Source organism: Scylla paramamosain, chromosome 4 (assembly GCF_035594125.1).
Source record: "Scylla paramamosain isolate STU-SP2022 chromosome 4, ASM3559412v1, whole genome shotgun sequence".
Taxonomy (NCBI): domain Eukaryota; kingdom Metazoa; phylum Arthropoda; class Malacostraca; order Decapoda; family Portunidae; genus Scylla; species Scylla paramamosain.
In genome coordinates, this window is record NC_087154.1 from 30,517,834 (window position 1) to 30,539,526 (window position 21,693).

At 41.2% G+C, this 21,693-nt stretch overlaps 2 protein-coding genes across 4 annotated transcripts in view; both read right to left on the reverse strand.

The window, feature by feature from the left end:
* Positions 1-12,158, reverse strand: LOC135099972 (uncharacterized). Of its 2 annotated transcripts, XM_064002744.1 has the most exons (8): positions 9,487-9,618; positions 8,608-8,964; positions 6,539-6,666; positions 5,670-5,852; positions 5,076-5,208; positions 3,848-3,987; positions 2,737-3,224; positions 1-996 (listed from the first exon to the last, which is right to left on the reverse strand). In XM_064002744.1, the coding sequence occupies exons 2-8, from the start codon at positions 8,681-8,683 to the stop codon at positions 876-878; spliced, it is 1,269 nt and encodes a 422-aa protein (XP_063858814.1). In that variant the 5' UTR covers positions 8,684-8,964; positions 9,487-9,618; the 3' UTR covers positions 1-875. The 2 variants fall into 2 exon arrangements, with proteins under 2 accessions (XP_063858814.1, XP_063858813.1); XM_064002743.1 differs by lacking the exons at positions 8,608-8,964; positions 9,487-9,618 and adding an exon at positions 11,573-12,158.
* A 579-nt stretch (positions 12,159-12,737) lies between these two features.
* LOC135099973 (uncharacterized) overlaps positions 12,738-21,693 on the reverse strand; it is a 24,226-nt gene continuing 15,270 nt past the window's right edge. The window contains exons 2-7 of one of the 2 annotated variants that reach the window (XM_064002745.1): positions 17,978-18,167; positions 17,654-17,736; positions 16,649-16,699; positions 15,997-16,167; positions 15,127-15,238; positions 12,738-14,722 (exon numbers count right to left, since the gene is read on the reverse strand). In XM_064002745.1, the coding sequence (XP_063858815.1) occupies positions 14,111-14,722; positions 15,127-15,238; positions 15,997-16,167; positions 16,649-16,699; positions 17,654-17,736; positions 17,978-18,166 (1,218 nt within the window). In that variant the 5' untranslated portion in view covers position 18,167 and the 3' untranslated portion in view covers positions 12,738-14,110. The remainder of the gene's footprint in view (positions 14,723-15,126; positions 15,239-15,996; positions 16,168-16,648; positions 16,700-17,653; positions 17,737-17,977; positions 18,168-21,693) is intronic. The other variant, XM_064002746.1, reaches the window with a different exon arrangement.

The window sequence follows — 21,693 nt, forward strand, 5'->3', positions numbered from 1 at the left end:
TATTTTATAAAACATTTATTTGAATAAGAAATGCATATTCACACCATCTTACTTTGACCATTACCAAGCGAGGTAATTTAAATAAATGCAGTTTAAAATTATAATAAATACACGTGCACATAAATTAAGACATAAAAACACCCTGGTCCACACTAATGAGGGCCTTTGTAGGTGCTGTACCCTCTCTAGCTTCTGCACAATGCCTCAGGTGGAAATGTAACTATAAACATGATCAGACTTGCATCATCCTACATTATGTAGGAAGACATCCTCCACAATGTGGTAATTTCACTCATAAGGACACAAACTACAATCAATCCCATATGGTTTGACCACACTATTTCATATCCCCACAGTTCCAATATTTACTCAAATTCTCATGATACACCACATGCATTCCACAAGTGAACACTGGCACATTGTGGCAACCATTTGTTGCAGTCATGTCAAGAAACATCAATGTATATGCTAATCAAGATATTTTTAGTTTTTTTTTTCATAGAGCCTAAAAGAAAAAAAGGACACACATTCACAGAATGCCCATTAATTAAAAAATGAGGAAGATGAGCAGTCGTGTGAGTTAATTCATATGAACAAAAAAAGTAAAGAGAAAGTAGGAACTTTGCCTCTCCTCATCCCCTCATTCCAGATCATCTTCCATGACTCCATGTATTCTTTTGAGAATTGTTCACAGTACTCTCATTTACATCAATGATAAACTTGAATATTGCTTAATGATTAATCAACTGTATCATCTCAAACAACTATTCATATACATTGCAAATACAAGATATTTATGTGGCTTACTTGATATTCATCTCATCTACCTATTCCTGGATGAATTTACCAACATACTTCTCTGTCATGGATGTCCATCATAAACACTTCTGGGAGTCCCCATCATCCCCTACTTTGGTTGTCACAATGGTGGAGGATGAGACGGCCCCACGTACCTTCCTACGAGCTCCTTGGCCAACCTGACTGCTTCCCTCAAGGCTGAGAAAAAAGGTTTTTGCTTTTAGTGTCTCAGTACATAAAAAAATTAATCAATCCTGACTGTAAAAGATAATACATATTAACAAGACTGCAAAAGTGTATATATATATATATATATATATATATATATATATATATATATATATATATATATATATATATATATATATATATATATATGAGGGAAAGATGCAGAGGCAAAGTTATTGGAGATGTTTTTGGCTAGGTGCCAGAAATCATGAGGGAGTTAGATCTTGAAAGATTTTGACACTTTTTATTAATGAAGGAGTTTCTGGCTAGTTGGAGAACAGACCTGACATGATTTTCTGCACAAATATAAAGCCCATGAGATTCAGGTGATGGAAGGCTCAAGTACCCTTTGTGGGCCACCTCTCTATCATGTATAGCACAAGAACAGGCTGCATTAAACCAAGGTTTAGAAGATTTAGATTGAGAGAAAGAGTGAGGAACATACACCTCCATACCAGACACTATCACCTCTGTTATGCGCTCAGCACATAGAGATGGGTCTCTGACATGGAAGCAGTAGTCATTCTACAGAAAATGAGCATAATACCTCCTCAGGTCCCCCCAATTAGCAGAGGCAAAAAGCCAGAGGCACCTCTGCTTTGGGGATCCTGAGGAGGGATTGGAAAGATAGGGCAAGATACAGATATGAGACTGTGATCAAGGGAGCCCAACTGAGAATATAGGGTGACAGCATAAGCAGGATTAGAGGTTAGGAAAAGGTCAAGAATGTTGGGCCTATCTCCAAGATGATCAGAAATACAAGTAGGGTGTATGCACCAGTTCCTCTGGGTCTTGGAGGATAGCAAAGCTAAAGGCTAGTTTGCCAGAATGGTCAGTGAAGGGAGAGGAAAGCCAAAGCTGGTGGTGAACATTCAAGTCTCCAAGAATGGAGATCTCCAAACACCGGAAGAGATTCAGAATGTGCTCCACTTTGGAAGTTAAGTAATTAAAGAATTTCCTATATTCAGAGGAGTTAGGTGAGAGGTATACAGCACAGATAAATTCAGTTTGAGAGTGACACAATAATTGTAGCCAGATAGTGGAAAACTCAGAATATTCAAGATTGTATGCATGAGAACACGTTAAGTCGTTGTGCACATAGATGCAACATCCAACTTTGAAGTGAAAATGAGGATAGAAAAAGTAGGATGGAACAGAAAAAGGGCTGCTGTCAGTTGCCTCAGACACCTGTGTTTCAGTAAGGAAAAGGAAATAAGGTTTAGTAGAGGAAAGGTGGTGTTCTACAGATTGAAAATTAGATCTAAGACTGTGAATGTTGCAGAAGTTAATGAAGAAAAAATTCAGGGAGGATTGTCAAGACACTTAGGGTCAATATCAGAAAGCAGTCTGACCTGGGGACATTTGTGGTACCCTCCCCAGATGGGGGCTACGAGGCTGGTGTAGGAGTTGACATGTTGATTTTGAATTTTGAGTGAAGGGTGTGTGTGTAATTAGGTGCATGTAGTTTTGTGTGAAGGAAGAGAGTTGTCTTTAGAGGAGAGGTTGTGACTGCCCCCTTGAGTTGTGAGACACAAAGGGAAATGTTCACAGCTGGGTTTGATGATAAGTTTACAGCACCCACTGATTCAGTGCTTCAGACCTCACTGGGAGTAATTATCATGCCAACTGCCTCCTCCTTGTAATGATCATTTATGCAACAGAACTTAGCTAAACACAACAATTAAAAGATTTTGTTGCAAAAACACTAACCTTTCATCAGTTTCCGCTTTACAGTCATCACTTGCTGTCATCTCATCTAACACTTCCTGCTTTTTCTCTTCCTCTTCCTGCCACTGATGGGAAGCATCCACCCCATCTTGATACATGCAGTTCACTATGCCTCCCCCTTGTCTAAGCTTGTGGTCCTGAGATGTTGGACTAAATTTGTCTGCTTGTTCCTGTTTAATAATTTCAGCTTGTTTCTGTAAATGGTGATTTTCCTCTTGATATGCTGGATTGGCAATGATAACTGAAGAATCATCAAACTCTGGTGTGTCATCCTGAAAACTAGTTTCTTCTTTTAGTCTTCCAAATTTGAAGCCTTTTCTTCCACTAGGTTCTTCCTCATTGTTTCCTTGGTCTGGTGACTTTGGCCTCTTTGTCATGCTGTCCGCTGTTCCATTTGTGTTGCCATCACCTGTTGTTTTTTCTTGCCCTGAAGATTCCCCTGTTGTGGTTTGCTGAACCACTGTATCCATCTAATAAGAATAAAGAAACACAAATAAGAATAAATAACTAAATAAATAAATAATAAATAAAAATTAATAATAAATCATAATAAATAATGTAAAATCACTGTAATGTGATGTAACAACATCCCTGTTAGTCTCACCCTACAGTTCACTGACAATGCAAATAACAAGATAGTGGGAGTGGGCTACTACCTCTTATGAGAGGGTAGATGTGACTCTTTTCATGTGTGACTGATTCCAATACACAAGGTTCACCTTTGCATACCAGCAATTGAAAATTGCATCTTTGCTTTACCTTGTGAAACCTGTTACTAGTAATATGATTCATGACAGTATAATGTAACTCAGCTGGTGTCCATGTGGTATTATTAAGAGTTTGATATTTGAGGATGAAACATGTGACTATAACTTTTCAAATAATTCTTGTTAGAATTTGACTAGAGTCAACTGAGAGCACAACAATGACCTCTCTTCAGGACCATATATTTTGTCTAGCTTTAATGAGTATTAAGTAAGCACAATCTGAATTCTATCTGAACATTACCATAACTGTAATCAGTGTACCGAGGAGTAGTTTCCACCATATCCCTATAACACTTATAGAAGGAAAATAGCACAAAATGACTCACCTGGTAAGGTTGAGCACCTGGCATTCCCACCTCCATGGCAGACACCAGAGCCAGCTCATCTGCAGCCATCTTCCTCTTGCGGTACAGATGATACCCACCCCCAAGCAATCCAGAGAGAAGAGCAACACCAAACAAACCACCTGGATACAATTTTGAGTTAGTGTTCAATTGTATCCTATGTATACTTACAATTTAACTGACATAGCAAAAATTGTTTATTCCATGACCAAGCAAGATCTGGTAAACTTATAAACAGATGGAAAAGTGCAGATGAGTGTCTAGTACATATATGAATCTTATATGATATTTTAATATGGGTGAAGATTAAGGAAAACATTAATCAAATGTGAAGTTGCTTTTACCAAAGATTAATAAAGAATTTCCAAAAATCCACAAATGTTTATTATTGTTTTGCTAATGGAGAAGTTAGAATAAATGTAAGCTTATGATGTGAAGAGATTTCCTTTCAGCATATAAGTTAGTCACTGATTTAACAGAATGAGTATAGGAGCTGAATGGCAGAACAAAATGTATGATTAAATATCTTTGCATGAAAATATGAAGAGGGATAATAATGGAAATTTTGTGAGAAAAAGAAAAGTGACATAAGAGTGAAAGAAAATAAAGGAAGGATTATATTAAAAAGCACCTTAAGTTGGCATATGCATGAGAAGGCCATTATTACTTAGAAAAACTTACCTTTACACATCTCATGGAAACACCAGATTTAATTACAGAAAATTTTACATACTTTGAAATTTCTATAAAAATTATGCTAATATACACCACTGAAAAATAATAAATATTCATTATGCAAAAAGTATGAACCTGTGGACTTAACTTTCTAATGAAACTACTACCCATGTAAAGAATAGCAAGTATGTTAAATGCGAGCAAAGTCAGACTAATTGTGAAGAAGGAAGGACTGACTTAGCAGAGGCAACACTCCATATCTGAATAATTGAGTAAAAGTGCAATGAAATTACAAGAAGTGTTAAGGCACATTATTATATAAAAAAAACTAGTTAACTATTTCTCAAATTAGATTAAAAAATTTTTGCAATGAGATAATTGCAAACTGAATATATGACACCACATTTCCAAGTTGCTTTTGTTTTATCTTTATCTTTTAAAACTATACTATATATGACAAAGATCTTTATTTCAAGGGAGATTATTCATATTATTCTTGTGAAGCCACAACACAATACTATGTAAGTCTCATCACCTATGATCCATGGTATGGGGTCTGTGCCATCTCTGGAGAAGTGGCAGTCACTGGAGGGTGAAATGAACACAGTGTGATTAAGGAAGTCTGCCTCTTCCCACTTGTCTCGACCCAGCTCAGCAATGAATGAGGCCTGGAAATGCAAACATCCAAAGATTATAAGAAAATTTCCATTGAATACATGAAAAAGTTCAAGAAAACATTCAGCAATATAATAAAGAGTACAAATGAGATATTTTTTTTATATTGTGGGAGAAGAAAGAAGAGTAAGACAGAGAACAAATGAATAGGTGTAGAATGACATGTCTGGCAATGGAATAGGTACTGTGGACAGGGTTAGATGAAAGCTTAAAGGCAGCAAATAAGAAAGACAATGCAATTCTAATGCCTGACAATGTGGAATATTAAAGGTGATTCCTGTCCATAGCTGTACCCAATTCAAACTGCTCTAGAAATGTGATTCAAGGTGCAGCTGATTCATGTTACTGTGTCCATCATTATTCATCAAGGTGGCCTAGCCTCTAATTACATATCTATTTACATTAAAGCATGGACAAACAATAACGACTAAATGGCAATATCACCCTCTCTTACCTGAATGGCCACAAAAGAGGAGTTATGCATGTTGAACTCTCTTTCAGGAACACGAGCATACAGGAACACTGGGGCATGTGGAGCACTGGGCAGCAGGAGGCCGGGGATCAACACCCTCTCATTCTGGTTTGAGGTCACGAAGGTGTACTTCCAGCTGTGCCGTGTGCTGTTCCTGTACTGGTACTGGTGTAAAGAGACATTATGGATTTTACAAAGGGCAGGTTAATTTCATGCATTACATACACACCATACTTAAAATGGGATGCCAAAAAACAGTGTCCTATACATCAAAGTTTATTTATTTTTTACTTTCCTAAGGGTACAATATCTTTTCCTCTTGAATATTAATGTTTTTTTTTTTTTTTTTTATATCTGGAGTGGTATGTGATTAATTAAATGGTGTCAACTTTATATACGAGTATATAGTTACATTCAAAGATCATTTTCATCAAACGAGTACTGTATTCTATGTGCTAAGATGATGAATCCAATGAAGACTCATTCTGAACCTCTGGGAACATATAGACAATGGCTTCCTTCTGTTTCTTAGAGACACATGAACTCCCAAGTTATTTCTCAGACCAAAACCATACAGAACCTTCAAAATGGCTATCCTCAACTTAACAGTCCTATCTTCTTTGAATGTCATAGATAATTCGAATTTTGCACCAATAACATGAATTACTTTTTTAGTCAATGCATAACCATGTGGTACAGTGCTATGCACAACTGCTAAATCAAATACACCTGTTTTATAAGGACTCGTAAGTTAATTCAATCCATGTCTATAGTCACAAATACATACTACTGTAAAAAAGTTTCACATTAATAACTAGCAAAAACAATCAAGGGAGACTGGATTGACTCACAACAATGAGGAAGGTGATGTCAAGGGGCACATGGCAATGGTTGATGATGGCAGTAGCTTCAATGTGTTCCTCCAAGATGTTGAGCACACACGATGAAACATAGTTATGCAAGTGGCACACCCCTCCATCTGAAATATAATGAGTTCATTAATGCTTTGGTCTCTTGGTTAAAGAAAAAGAAAATGGTATGGGATATTAATTTTTGATGAAGATTACAAATTTAACTTATTAATCCTGGTGACATGAAATATGAAAGGCTTGGATTCAGACATGAGTTATGGATTTACAACTACAACCTGGAAATTGAAGTGCAATCATCACAATGTAAACATTTAACATTCCAAGGTAAAAAAAGAAACAATAAAGTAAACGATGTTGATTGTTTTCTTTGACTCTCATGTGGTGGTTTATCATGAGTATGCCCCACAGTACATGAAGTATGTACATAGAGGAGCAGTGTGTAGCACTTGTATGGAGAGAGAACAAAGACACAAGCAAATAAGATGAACAGTGCAGGAAAATTGCATGTGGAGCAGTTCAATTTAATTTGAGATTAATCAATCTGAAATTCAATTCTCCAGAGACAAATTTATTAGTGAAAGCAGCACTGGAACTTCAGTAAACTGTATTAGTATATATCTAAAGAGAGGAAACTAGTCCTTTCTGTAGACATGTTAAAATAGAACTTGTACAAATGTTTGTTAATTCTACAATACCATGGGGAAGGAAATTACAATGCTTTTCATGTGCCAATCCACATCCAATGATTACTACAAAAACTACATGACGACTGCTGACCTGCCATGGAAAGATGGCACTGTAAACTACTGTGGGAAGTTTTTGTTGTTATTATTTTATTATTATTATTATTATTATTACTATTATTATTATTATTATTACATTTTTTTACTTCAGTTTAATAAATTTTCCCCATATAAGTGTGGAATGCTAATATATTATTGTACATAGTACAGTACTCATTTGCATATTAATACTATGGGATATTAAACATACTGTTGATAGTATATATACAGTGGTTCAGCAAAACAACTTGACATAATTATACATGTGTGTATTAAGGTAAAGAAATCTAGATTTCCCATTTACTATATCTACAAATGTATTTCTCAGTTCTCACTGTTGTTCAGATTCACACAGTAACCTCTTGGGACTGGAACACTCAGCTAAGCACCTTATTAAAGGCTGGTGCAGTGGTTAATCAAGCTTGCTAAGCTTAAATCTCTGTATTAATATTGCAGTCATCAAGTAACACACAATGTACATTTCTTTTGATTGAACTTGCGGCATGAGAGGAATTTTATTCTCTATTAAATGCTAAAGGAAAGGTAGATTTACTGTATACACCATAAGGAGGACTTGATGTAAGGTTTAATGGTATAATGTTTCAGGAACTTGCACTCCCATCATATTCTTATCTTGTGCCTATTTGAAGATACAGTTTAAAGTTCCCAAACACCATTTAAATAAAACATGTGTACAGCTATAAAAATACAAATTTGGTCACTATGCCTTCTACCTTGTCCAGACATTATGTATGTTTATGTCTGCTAACTGTCAACTATTTACTGATTTTATGTATGAACATAAAACATTAAGGGTATCTGGGAGGTTTTCACAGTAAATTCTTACAATTATGCATAACTAGTGTAATGAGAGAAATAGTAATTCCTCTTCCCCTTGGTACACTGAAAACTAAATTTCTTGTGTTCAGCCCATTGAAAGATTTGATCAATTTATGGATAGGAATGATAGGTAGAAATAAGTTGATATGTTTTATAGAGGGATGCCACATTTAGGCCTGTTGGGTTCTTGCAGATTCCCTTATTATCTTTTGGGAGGCATTCCTCTCACAAAGTTAAAAATCCAGTCCATTCTTGTATATCCTCCTTACTGATATATATTTTTTTTCCACTCTCTCTATGCACATAAATTCCATGAACCCTGGTGCTGTGTTTGACAGCTTGCACAACTCTATTACTCATTCCATACACCCTTACCAAACCTTCCACATACATTATCACTACCTACATCATTCATCCATAAAGCACCTCTCAAATGACTCGACTTCACTCCCTGGTTCCTATTTAAACTTTTGACCATTGTATGTCCACTTCTCATCCACATGCATCGGTGTTGGTATTATTCTATTATGTAATTCTCCAATTCTATGTTGATGTCCATTTTGCATTATATCATGTCCCTGATTCTTCTCTCGTAAGGCAGTCTCTTGCAACTCTTCCCCCTTGAATCCATACTTGCATGAAATTAAACTTATTGGGGTTTTGAACTCATTTACTTTTATAGTTATTTCTCCACCTAACTTGATTTCACACTATTTTGATATTGTTTCCACACTAGAAGGATTTCCAGGCTCAATTATAGTATGTCACAATCACTTTCCTCTACTGAAAAAAACAAAAACAAGTATTAATGAATAGATATGGATAAAAGCTTTTTCTTACAATATATTAAACTTTTCTACTAACTCGTAAATAATTTTTATCCTAAGTAACTTTGTACCACCAGCAAACAGCATAGTATTGTGGTTAGCTCTTATTCTAATATATCATTATTATTTAGTCTTGATTTCTCTTGCAACTCCATCCATGAACAAATCGAATACCCATAGTAACATTTAAAACATTAGTCTCATCAAGTATTCAGAAGGTTTCATCCACTTCTCCATTAACACTGACACGCACCTATGTGTGCAGGCCAGGGAATACCCGGAAAGGACAACGCCTAAATGCTCAATTCAAAATGGTCAGACCATAGTACACACGCTGGAATCTCTGTTTTCTGCAAGATGTTTTAATTTCCACTCTTTCTACATACGGTAACTTTCCACCCATTTTAAATACCTAAACTAAAAAACAGGTCAGATCTCCCACACGCCTTTTTCAAATCCTGCGCACACACACACACACCTATTTCACCGGTAAACAAATGAAGCTGGAATGTCTGATGGAGATGAGGGTGCGAACTGTATAGTTGAGGAATGCGTCAAGTGGTGCACTCGAAAGATGTTTAGCCAACGAGAACAGGGAAGGAAAGGCAGGCGGGAGTTTACAACGGGCTTGTTGTGGTGTAATAGTGAAATTACATATATATATATATATATATATATATATATATATATATATATATATATATATATATATATATATATATATATAGAGAGAGAGAGAGAGAGAGAGAGAGAGAGAGAGAGAGAGAGAGAGAGAGAGAGAGAGAGAGAGAGAGAGAGAGAGAGAGAGAGAGAAACTCGCATAATGTAGGTATGTATACCTTTGCCACAGGGACATCAGAAGGTTACAGGAAGCACTACAATGCGAGGCGTGGGAGGTGACATTCGGGAATGATGACTCGGAGGAGAGGTAAGTGGGTGGCGTGGAGAGGAAGGTGGGGTGGCTGGCCGCTGGGAGGTAACGGTGCGGTGGTGGGAGTGCTACGGTCAGGCTGGTATGGAATGCAGGCGCTTCAAGGGAGTCTCTATCGCCTACGAAGCCTGACTCATACATAAGTTACGGTGTTAAGCCAAGACTTTCACTGCAGTACCATCGCATCTTACAAAAGTTCTTTGTTCACTGAACCAAAACGAAGCAACAGGTGGGCGGGCATCACCTGCCACCTACTCAAAATCTGAGGATCCCTTCTTCCTTTACTTCCCACCACCTGCGGCGGGGCAAGCCACGTCTACCACAACTTTCCACACCCCTCAGGTGCAATATAGGGTTTGTCGCTGTACTAATTTTATGATCTTTAAGGCCAGTGGAAAACACACACCACTGGGCTATCAGAAAAAACCTTCATTCGCTGTTCGCAGGTAAAGTATCAATTTCAGTCTCTGCTGTAGTACGTACAAAACTTAAATAACTATTCCCTAAATGGAAAAAAAAAAAAAAAACGAAAAAAGGGGAGGAGCCGAACAGACCACCTCTGAGGCGTAAATAAATAAATAAATGCCCACGTTTGGAGGGCATTGATAAAGTAATATCTTAATTCTAATGTTGTTAAATTAAGCAAAGAAAAAAACTATCACCTAACAACGTCCGACTTTTAAAATTAACTTTTAAAAACAAAGACCGAGTTTAGAACCCAGTGAAGTAAACAACACCAGGGAACAAACAACGCCCTGCGGCCACACGGTGATGGCCGTGCCAGACGTACGAACGTCTTGCCTTTCTTCACACCTCAGAACCAGAAAGAATGAATCTCCCCCCACCTGAGATCCAAAAACAGGACAGCACACACTCTGTTAAAGGTGTTTTCAGTTGTGGTACGGCTGTGGCAAACGGATGCAAATTAACAAATGGTAACAAATGCCTCTCTAAAGTATTTGCAGGTGTGTATCGCATTTCAAACAGTCCGCGCGCAGCAGCCAAACGCACAAATCTAATAAAACCAAAGAATCTTTATCTTACACAAACGAACAACAATGAAACAAAGAACGTAAACTATTGATTTTATTGAAAGGCTGAGACACGTTAAAAATTGTGTTGAAAAAGTTGCGAGGATAAGCCAGAAGAGGAAGTGGAAGACCGCCTATTACATGCACTACCGGAAGTAAGGCGTCGTTACGGTCATTATGTCTGGTATTTCAGACGAAGCGTTGAAAAGTAGGCTATTTTGTACGGCTCTACAAGTAAACCTTCAACCAATGAACCTCCTGGTACTCTACTTCTTTTTTTTTCAATCTACCAGTCACTCAACACAAATTTCTCAGATTTTTAAGGGCAACATATTTTAAGAATATGTGCATTTGCCGGTAAGAAATTTATACACACACACACACACAAGTTTAAAGAGAAACTGGATAAATATGGATATGGAGACAGAACAAAATGACCTTTGGCTCGTGTCTAGTACAAGGTAAATACAACTATGTAAACACACACACACATTTTAATGCATGACTGAGGATGTATGCATTTAACAGGTGCGAAGGAATGAACACCCAGTAAGATAAGAAGCCTTTTGGTGATCTCAATAACACCCACAGCCTCGACTCACCAGGCCTGGCCGCGGAGAGCACGAAGGTCACGGTCAGCAAGGAAGCGGCGAGCCAACCCATCTTGAGCTGCGTGATGATGACTCGAGCAGGTGACAGGGCTACATTCATGCTGTCATGACTGTTTTACCACCTGTTTTATCCTATGCAGGTTATTCACACATTAGCTGTTTAAGATGTCACAGTAGCTTATTAATGGTATACATATTTTTTTCATTTGAAAGTGACATTTAAAGCATCAGTCAGACTGAACTACAACTTAAGGGGCAAATCACGTCCTTCACGGGCACGAGCACACACACTTAAGTCAACAGCAGAATAAACATTTCAAATTTCTGAGCCTACTTCAGTCGCGTGTTCTAGAGTTGCAGTCAAGAGTGGCTCCTGCCATTCTGCAGCCTCCACCACTCATCAGATGTGGTACAGCACTTCACAACTTCCCAGGCAATCTGCTACCACACGAGACACAGAACACTGATTGTTGTTGTAAGGATTTTCTTTGTAGTACAGCCACACACTCATCACACATGAACCTCCCCCGGTACACAGCACTACACTGGCCGCCGTCGGAACGTGGGAGTGGGACGTGGGTTCACGGCGGGACTCTGGGTAAGGAAACTCATGGTTGCCAACTAAACTGCTTATTATCTCTTGTACACCTCGGATGCGTTTTAGTGTGGATTTTATTCGAATGTCACGATGTCACTATTGACAATGTGATAGACAGAAGGCCGTTGTGAAGGCAGGGTTCGAGAGATCCGCTAAAGTTATAAGAGAGGAGTAACAAGTGGGAAGGTGTGTTGTCATGGTAACTTGCTCAGGTGCCAGCTGTGTTTTTCCTCCATGTAGGAGTCGTGTTTTAGACTTACGAAAATGCTTTCCTTTCGTACTTATTATATTCGCGAGACATTCAAGTCTAACATTTCTACTGATATACCTAAGAATATCGACATTATTCCTTAAATGTCTCTTCACTGCAATTAAAACGATATTTATGTTTTACCTTGCCCTCCAGCCCCCTAAAAATAAATAAATAAATAAATAAATAAAATCAATAAATAAAATAAAATAAATAAATGAATTTAAATAAATCGTTCCTGGTATCTTCTTTGGTATTTGTGAATATATATATTATTCTGAGGAATGACATAGATTAAACAAAAAGCCTTCGTTTAAAATATTTTTATGGTATGAGATGAGACAGGTAACAGGCACCGTTGACGGCGGGAACAGGTGGCAGCGCAGTCGGGTCCAGCAGCTATAAGTAGTATAATGTACAGTACATCGATATACCCTCGATATACTGCGGGAAGGACCATGGCCAAGAGATACCTTAATCTCTTGGCCTTGGCAAGGAGTGCAATCAGTGACGCTCACTGTTCCAGTCTTGATGCAGAAAGGAGGCACATATATTTAGCTATGATGCTTTTATTTTATTTATTTATTCATCTTTTTTCTTAGCATCTCAATCATTACTTGTAAACGTTCATGAAACTCACTGATTTACGCAGTAACTATCCATGAATGTATGGATAAGGCGTGGCTATCACAAAAGAACAATCTGTATTCACAGACTTGAAAGAAAAACACAAGTATTACAATCCTACACTTCCTGCACTCCAATAAATATAACTCTGTTGTGCTGCAGGGCGCCGGGCTTGCGTGGGTGTCCCCGCCTTATTCCGCACACAGTACAAGTATTAAAAATAAAGTCTTTATGAGAACGATACAAGACACACTCACGCTAAATATATAACATAATACGGTATACATTACTATTTTGCTTGCTGATGAAAATATATTTACATGAAAATATAAAATAACAGACATTGTGAGAAAATGTTAAATTACTTGTAAGAATAAAATGAAGTCTTTCTTGCACACACACACACACACACACACACACACACACACACACACACACACACACACACACACACACACACACACACACACACGCGCGCGCGCGCGCGCGCGCGCGTACACACCTCTGTCAAAGGACAGGTTGTGTGATAAGGCACATCTAACAAAAAATATTGACACAATTCTACGGGACAGGAATAAACAATAACTTTCTTAGATTACAATGACTTGGGCGTCCACATTCAGTGGGCCGCGGGTGTTACTACCAATGGTTCATCATGTCACTGAGCGACACGATGACCGGCGATGACCGGCTGCTGTCTTCGTTGGTGGGAGTTTAGTTACATCTGTCTGGCTGACGAGCAGGACCCGCGGAGGGCTGAGGAAAGGAAGCAGTGTCTAGAGGGCCACATGCAGTACCTGAGATTAAGGTTCCCTTCCTCAGGCTCCCGAGAGGCGCACGAGACACTCAGATCACCAGCTGTCATTTAAAGGACTGGCAAGCGGAACGTCACTGTGACAATTATGCGGTTATGATATATTCGGCGGAATGGCAGTACAAATCTGTAAGTTTAGGTTCTCTGTTCTTTATCTGGCTGTACGAGGTGATGTTAGAGCCAAGCCAGGTGTTGTTTGTCTTTGAAAGACAACTTCACGAGTAGGGAGAACGAGGTAGACTAGTTACTGGGAAGCAGATAAGAGGTAGGTTGCGGGTCATACGAGAAGGATGTGGATGGCGCTTCATACGAGTAGGATGGAGAGGTGGGAGGGTCATAGGAATAAGAAGGCGCGGGAGTGACAGGAGGCTTGGATGGCAGTGGCAGGGGCTTTAGCGTGGTGGTGTAGGTCTGGGTAGGGGGTGAAAAGAGTTTTGACAGGTCGAGTGACAGCAGAGATGGGAGGTTGAGCAGAGGCAAGGCAGGAGGCGGAGGGAAGTCGGCGGATGTTCCCACGCGGATGAGTTCCCCAACGCCACTTCCTAGAGCAGTGGCGATGCCTCCCGCGGACTCCACAAAGGCACCGCCGAGCTTCAAGCCGGCGTTGAAGACAGTGGCACCGATGTCCAGTCCTGACGATCCAAGGCGGGCGAGGATCTTACCCTTGATGGCCAGCGTGTCCTGGATGAGGCGGATGATGATATCCAGTGTGTCCCTTATGATTTCATTTTTCACCTCCAGGAAAGTGGCGAGCTCGTCCGAGTTCTCAGACAAGACGTCACTGATAGCGTAGCTCAGCGGCTGACTGGCACGGATGACTTCAGCAAGGACACGTGCCTTGATGCCTGGCACCTGTTGGAGAGGCGAGTGTGTGAGTGCACGCGTGAGTGCCCAAGCTTTACTCGTTTATTTATTTATAAGTCTGGATCACTTTGTTAGTATGTTCAAAGAAGCGGGTTAGGCTTGTCCTGTCCAACAAAAATTCCTTAAGGTCAAAATATTGTGAATGAATTAAGTGAAAAGAGAAGAGGACGCATTATAACACATACCTTTATCAAGTTATCAGAGGGAGAAAAAATGAAGATCCCACGATGGTTTATGGCCTATTTAACACCACCACCACCACCACCACCACCACCACCAACAACAACAACAACAATAACAACAACAACAACAACAGCAGCAGCAACAACAGTGACAACAACAACACCATCATCAACAATCCCACCATACCTGTGCCGTTTAATGTTACACACCTGCAGAAGCACACGTAGGACAGATGAACTCAGCTGGCCGGCGTAGCGGAGTCCAGAGCCTGCCAGGTCCACGAAAGTCCTCACCCCGTTGGCCTTGTTCTGTACCACCCACCTGAGAGAGAGAAGCAGCATGAGGGACGGTGTTGATCAGACCAGATTTTGGCGGCACGTGTCACCACCTACTCCACGCCCACCGAGAGACGCAAACCCCCCAGCCTTGATAAAACGTGTGGGACTATATTTGTCCTCCGCACCAGTCATAGTAGTAGTAGTAGTAGTAGTAAAATAATAACAACAGTAATTAGTTTTGGAATCAAAAGCTTTTCGCTGGAATCAAAAGCTTTTCGTCTCATCAACTCCTCTTGGAATCAAAAGCTTTTCGTCTCATCAACTCCTCTCCTCTAACTGACTGTCTTCAGCCTCTCTCTCATCGCCGCAATGTTGCATCTCTAGCTGTCTTCTACAGCTATTTTCATGCTAACTACTCTTCTGATCTTGCTAACTGCATGCCTCCCCTCCTCCCGCGGCCTCGCTGCACAAGACTTTCGTCTTCCTCTCACCCTTATTCTGTCCACCTCTCTAATGCAAGAGTTAACTAGTATTCTCAGTCATTCATCCCTTTCTCTAGTAAACTCTGGAACTCCCTGCCTGCTTCTGTATTTCCTCCTTCCTATGACTTGAATTCCTTCAAGAGGGAGGTTTCAAGACACTTATCCTTCAATTTTTGACTACCGCTTTGGACCCTTTTATGGGACTGGCATCTCAGTGTTTTTTTTTTTTTTTTTTTTTTGGATTTTCATTGCCCTTGGCCAGTGTCCCTCCTACATAAGAAAAAAAAAAGTAATCAAAATAAGTTGCCATCTTTCTCACCTGGCAGCCTGTGCTCCCCCGGCGGCGGCAGCAGGAACCACCGAAGATAGGACCTGTTTGGCACCCACCAGGGTTTGACCGAGCCCGCCGAGGATACCTGTGGCTTGCTTCGTACCCGACAACAGCAGCTGGGTGAGGTCCAAGTGTGGGTTCGGAGTGCTGGGCTGGTAACTGTTGGCGTGGGAAGAGGAGTACAGTACTGAAAAACTACCTAAGGGAAAAAATCACCATAAAAAAATCGGTGGTGGTGATGCTACGTAAAGAGGAATGCAGGAAAGGCACGATGAATTTTAGGCTAGTTGAGGAACAGGAGGAGAAGAAAGGAGGAATGGTTAAAAGGTAATAAATGAACAATAATTATCAACAAGAACCATGGCGTGATGAGATGCGATAAAGTGGGTTAAAAGATTCGCGAAAACCTTGAAAGAGTGGCAGTGATGTGTTTAGTGTATCAACCGTGTGATCCATAACCATGCAAACTTTGAATGAACTGAACATTCATTCATATCTTACAAGTGAAGGAGAAACTGCTCAACAAAACGAGGATAAGATGAAAATGATGATGGTGATAATGATAACGACAGTGATGACAATGACGATGGTGATCAACAAAGACATTATTATTCTTTTGATCTCAGAAAACGACGCCTACCTCGTGCTTTGTGACGAGACGATAACGTTCCCCGTGTCCTGATGTGTGTCCCTGTCGCCAAGAAGAAAGAAGGAAACATATAAGCTGATTACCGTCAGGCTCCGTCCTTCCCCAGACCCCATGCAGCTCCCGCCCCTCACTGAGCAAACGCTGGCCCCTTAAAACCCCTTTCGAGGAATCAAGGTAACATTGCATATTCCAGACTTAAATGGAATCAGCAGGTATGACCACTTATCTAGACCAGCAAGGGCACGCGGTACGGGCAAGGTCAAGGCCTAAGCCTAAGTCGTCAGGGTCACGGCCGTCCATGTCAGTCGTGCGCCAGGGGGATCGCGCCCTCCGCCACGCCACAGTCTCGCGTCCTCCTCCGTCAAGGTCCTCAGTGTGCTATGGCCGCCGGGTGGCAGAGGTAGCCTGGAACGCCTGCTGCTGGCTTTGTGGCTGAATGGGTGATTAGCAGTCCACCTTTTGAATGCTAGATGCGCACGCACACACACCCACACATGCACAAACAAACTCCGAAGGCTTAATAACTGGACTTCCTTCACACACATACAGACACACACATAACAAAATAGATAAAGGCTTGGATTCCTTTGTAGCTGAATGAGGGAATACACTTTTTAGTGGTATATTTTGAAAGTGACGCAACTGTGCATTCACTATGCGGTACATGAATAGCTCTGGCGTATCAGGATTATGTCTAGATAATTATACTTTCATCAACAACTTGCCAGTAACTCAGAAACAGCTTGAAGAGCGTCATGCAATGAACATCACTGGCGTAGACTTTTCCTGCCGTCCTCATAAATAAGTGACTGAAAGTACGTCTGTATACCACGTCCACTGCGGAACTACTGCTATGCGAAATACAGCTGAGTAAGTTCCATAATAAAGCTGCCAGAAGCACTACTCTGTGTGTGCTTTTGAGTGGCTTCAAAGACAGAGAGGCTTGAATCTTACATCCTGAACACCACGATACCTGCCGAGCAGGGATGGTCATACCTGGGAGTCCCGTACAGCTCGGCAACCTGGCGGATCTCCCGGCGAAGCACCTCCTTGGGAATGGAGATCAACTCGTATTCAACCTGTGGGAAAGAAAAGGAGAGGAAAGATTACAGCTAGGCAAGGAAGGATTTTCACTATTCCACAGACGAACAGTTCTAAGCAGGTATACTATACAAGGAATGTGGTTGGCTGAAATCTGAGTCAAGATATTATGTTGTACTATATACCAAGTCCCTAAATATAATTATAAGGATTGAAGCATGGATGAGTAGAGAAATGAGTGGCTAGATGGACGAAAGAGTGAATGAAGAAAGCATTAACCTCTCTTTTCAGATCCTTGCCGTTCTTATCTTCATCGGCAGGTAGAGTGGGCACCAACAGCAACAGTCCTTCTTCATGAGCCTCGATCAAGTTCTCCTCGGGAGAAGGTTGGGAGGATGACGCAGGTAGCGGCGCAGCCGTTACCATCGCCAGTAAAGTCGTCAACACGGCTATCGTCGAAGGCTTCATCCTGCAACAAGAGAGAAACACTTTAACTGATTCATCGCTTCCTACAGTCGCCTCTCAACATGTCGTCTTTCAGCGCCGTGCCGGGGAAGACAACCTCTCACACCCCCCCTTTCAGTCGCGGGAGGGAGGCGCGTACACACGTTGCTAGTGTGTGTGTGTGTGTGTGTGTGTGTGTTCTTGTGTAATGTGTGAGGGAAGCTAAACTTACGTCAGAAAGTTTTAAATACCCCATCAAGTGTCGTCATATTTACACAGTCACGCCTCCACGTGGCAAACAATCTGACGCTGGGCGTCTCACTGGTGCGGCAGGTCGGATGACGGGACAGCCGGCCAGCTGTACGACCTATTCAATTAATATCTATCCATGTATATAAGCATGTAATATAAGCACCCATGTGCGAATCATTTACGGTTCTTCGGACAGTTATCAAATCCGCCAATGGAGACCTTATCATTTATTCAGAGAATTTAGCGCTTTGGGGTCGCGCAGCCTTTCTCCTGCGGGTGAATGTAAACCAGTGTTTGAAGGGGTGACTGGACGGCGAGGCGCCTTCCCGGACCCGGCACGTCTTGCGGGGACGTGTGGCAGGCGTGAACCTCTCACTGTTGCGTCCCGCAACGTTGATCTGCTCTAGTTTCAGGCGAGGCCGTTCGTCTCAGGACCCTTAATTACGGCCCTGCACAACCCAGCCAGTTCGTTCCGGCAAAACGACCCTGAGACAAACACGCACAAGAGCGCACGGGATCCCAGTCACTCTGAGCGACCCTCTACTATCGGGACAACCTACTAGATAGTTACTGTCGGCAGCAAGGACCCCATACAGGACGGAAAAGTTCCTCTAGAACCATTATCCCATACAATATGCAGCAGAGTGCAACACAACCCCATTACATTCGATTACGTAGCCCTTGACAAGTTTCTCTCGCGGCTTTTTCCTTTTCCTGCTTAATGGTTGTAATAGCGAAAACCCTCCTTTTCCTCCCTCTTGCCTTCGAGATAATTTCTACGGACTGCTAACTGTTGCCTCAGTGACCTTGGTAGTCGATGGAGAAAAGACGAAGGGAAGCCGCGAGCACCACAAGGACGGCCCCTGCGGTGCATAGGAGGTAGGGAGCTAAGGGAGGAAGAGGAACGGTGAGTAGGTGCAATGAGTGAGCCAGATGTATTGGTACCGCTTTTCGTGCTTTCAGTACGGAATATGAGAGAGAGAGAGAGAGAGAGAAAAGAGAGAGAGAGAGAGAGAGAGAGAGAGAGAGAGAGAGAGAGAGAGAGAGAGAGAGAGAGAGAGAGCAGAGGATTACTTTCACTCGAATCTCTCTCTCTCTCTCTCTCTCTCTCTCTCTCTCTCTCTCTCTCTCTCTCTCTGTGAAGGCCGTGTCATCGCCGGAAGGTTTTTATGTGAAAGGAGGTTGGGTGTGGAGGGTTAAGGGGGCCCACAGGAAGCCACGTGGCCAAACAAACAGTAGTGAATCTTGGCCCATTCAGCTCAGCGATTGCGTCTTTATCTGGCCGAGTGTCTTGTTCACTTTGGTCAGGACACTACTGGAGCCACTGACACCTCGCCTCACCTCGCCTCGTGTGGGCAAGATATTCAAGACACGAACTGGGACACGCAGTACTCAGAAACTCTCCAGCAAGTTTATATATGTAAGTATGACGACACGACGGGTGACGGTGGAATAATTAGCGCTAGATTATGATTGTTTACCTGACACACACACGCACACACACACACACACACTCTCTCTCTCTCTCTCTCTCCTCTCTCTCTCTCTCTCTCTCTCTCTCTCTCTCTCTCTCTCTCTCTCTCTCATTACAACGATGGTAAAAAAAATTAAAATAAGCGAAAATTTCTGTTGGAATGCGATCTTTTCAAGTGTTGACAGGAACCCGGCACTTCTCTTCCTCCCGCCTTGGGTGTTCAAAGAATGTGAAAACTGATACACTGCCCCCTCCTTTCTGTCTCTCTCTCTCTCTCTCTCTCTCTCTCTCTCTCTCTCTCTCATACAGCACATAAAGTACTACCTATTAAAGAGAGCGACTTAATTTGCAAGACGGAGGGAAGATAATTTGCATACACCGCAGGGACTTGTACTTTCGCCCGACCAGTTTGGAGGGAAAGAGGGAGAAACGGAGGAAGACAAGATATCAAGGATGAAGAATCAAAGAGAGAGAGAGAGAGAGAAAGAGAGAGAGAGAAAGGAGCAGGAGCAGGTGGACGTTTAGGAGACGAAGAAAGGAAGAAGGGATAAAAGAAAGTAGCGAGGAAGAAGGGGAGAGGGAGGGAGGGAGCTATGACAGTGACCATCGGAGCCGCTATGCCGTCACAGGGAGCCGTCAGCCTTTCACTTCGCTATCCAGGGAGGGATGGAGGGATGGAACAGGAGTGAGGGAGAGAGAGGGAGAGAAAGGAAAAAAGAGGACAGCGAGAGGGCCGAGAGTGGGATTCCTACTTTTATTTGTGTATTTATTTATTTGCAAGCGAGGAGGTTGTCTAAAGGTTAAGCTTGAAAAAAAAGTAAGGATTAGTTGAATGGCGTCACCACTCACCTCAAAAAAAAAAAAAAAATAGGGAGAAAAATTCGGACCAGATAAAAAAAAAGAAAACAGAAAAAATGAACGTAAATAACGCAACACAATCTCTCGCTCGCATGCACACAAACGGGAAATACTGCTTGCCTAATTACTTACGCAAACACAAGACCAGAAAATAAAAGGTGCACACTTCATCTCGCTAAACGTGTTAATGAGCGGCGTGCAGAAAGCTACAAGAAAGCACTGCAAGAAGAAGGATCCTGCAGCGAGGCGGAGATAGAGCTGCGGGCCTCCCACACCTCACTGTTGAAACGAATGTGCTGAATTATGGAAATGCCACGAAAGTAACCTGACAACCTGATGCCTGCGTGTTTTGTCTTTTCTTCAGTTTCAGCATATTGTATTTCGTTAGCGCCTGTACGTGTGTGTGTGTGTGTGTGTGTGTGTGTGTGTGTGTGTGTGTGTAAGCCACGTGGGCGTCCAAGACCAAGCAAACATTTATTCCTCGTTTTTTTTTTTTTTTTTTTTTTTTGTGTGTGTGTTTTTTCCCCTAATGTGAAAGTATCTCGTATCGATTAAGGTAACTTCCCTTCACCATTACCGGGCATGACCGAAGAAACCGAACAGGAAGCCACAGGCATTTAAATAAATAAATGAATAAATAAATAGATAAATAAATAGATAAGTATGTAAGTAAGTACGTACCTAAGAAAGTAAGCTACTCGTAAATATTAATAGGATACGTCTATCATAACAAATTATAATATATATATATATATATATATATATATATATATACATATTGTGTTTCATGCATATCTCATTCTACTACTACTACTACTACTACTACTACTACTGCTGCTACTACTATTTGATAACGCGGTTTTCTTTAGATGAATCAGGACGAGCACAAGTCCAGAAGGTAAAAGAAAACAAATTAAATGATGAGAAAAGGCAAATAATTGCAAGGGAATGAGCACAGACCTATCCA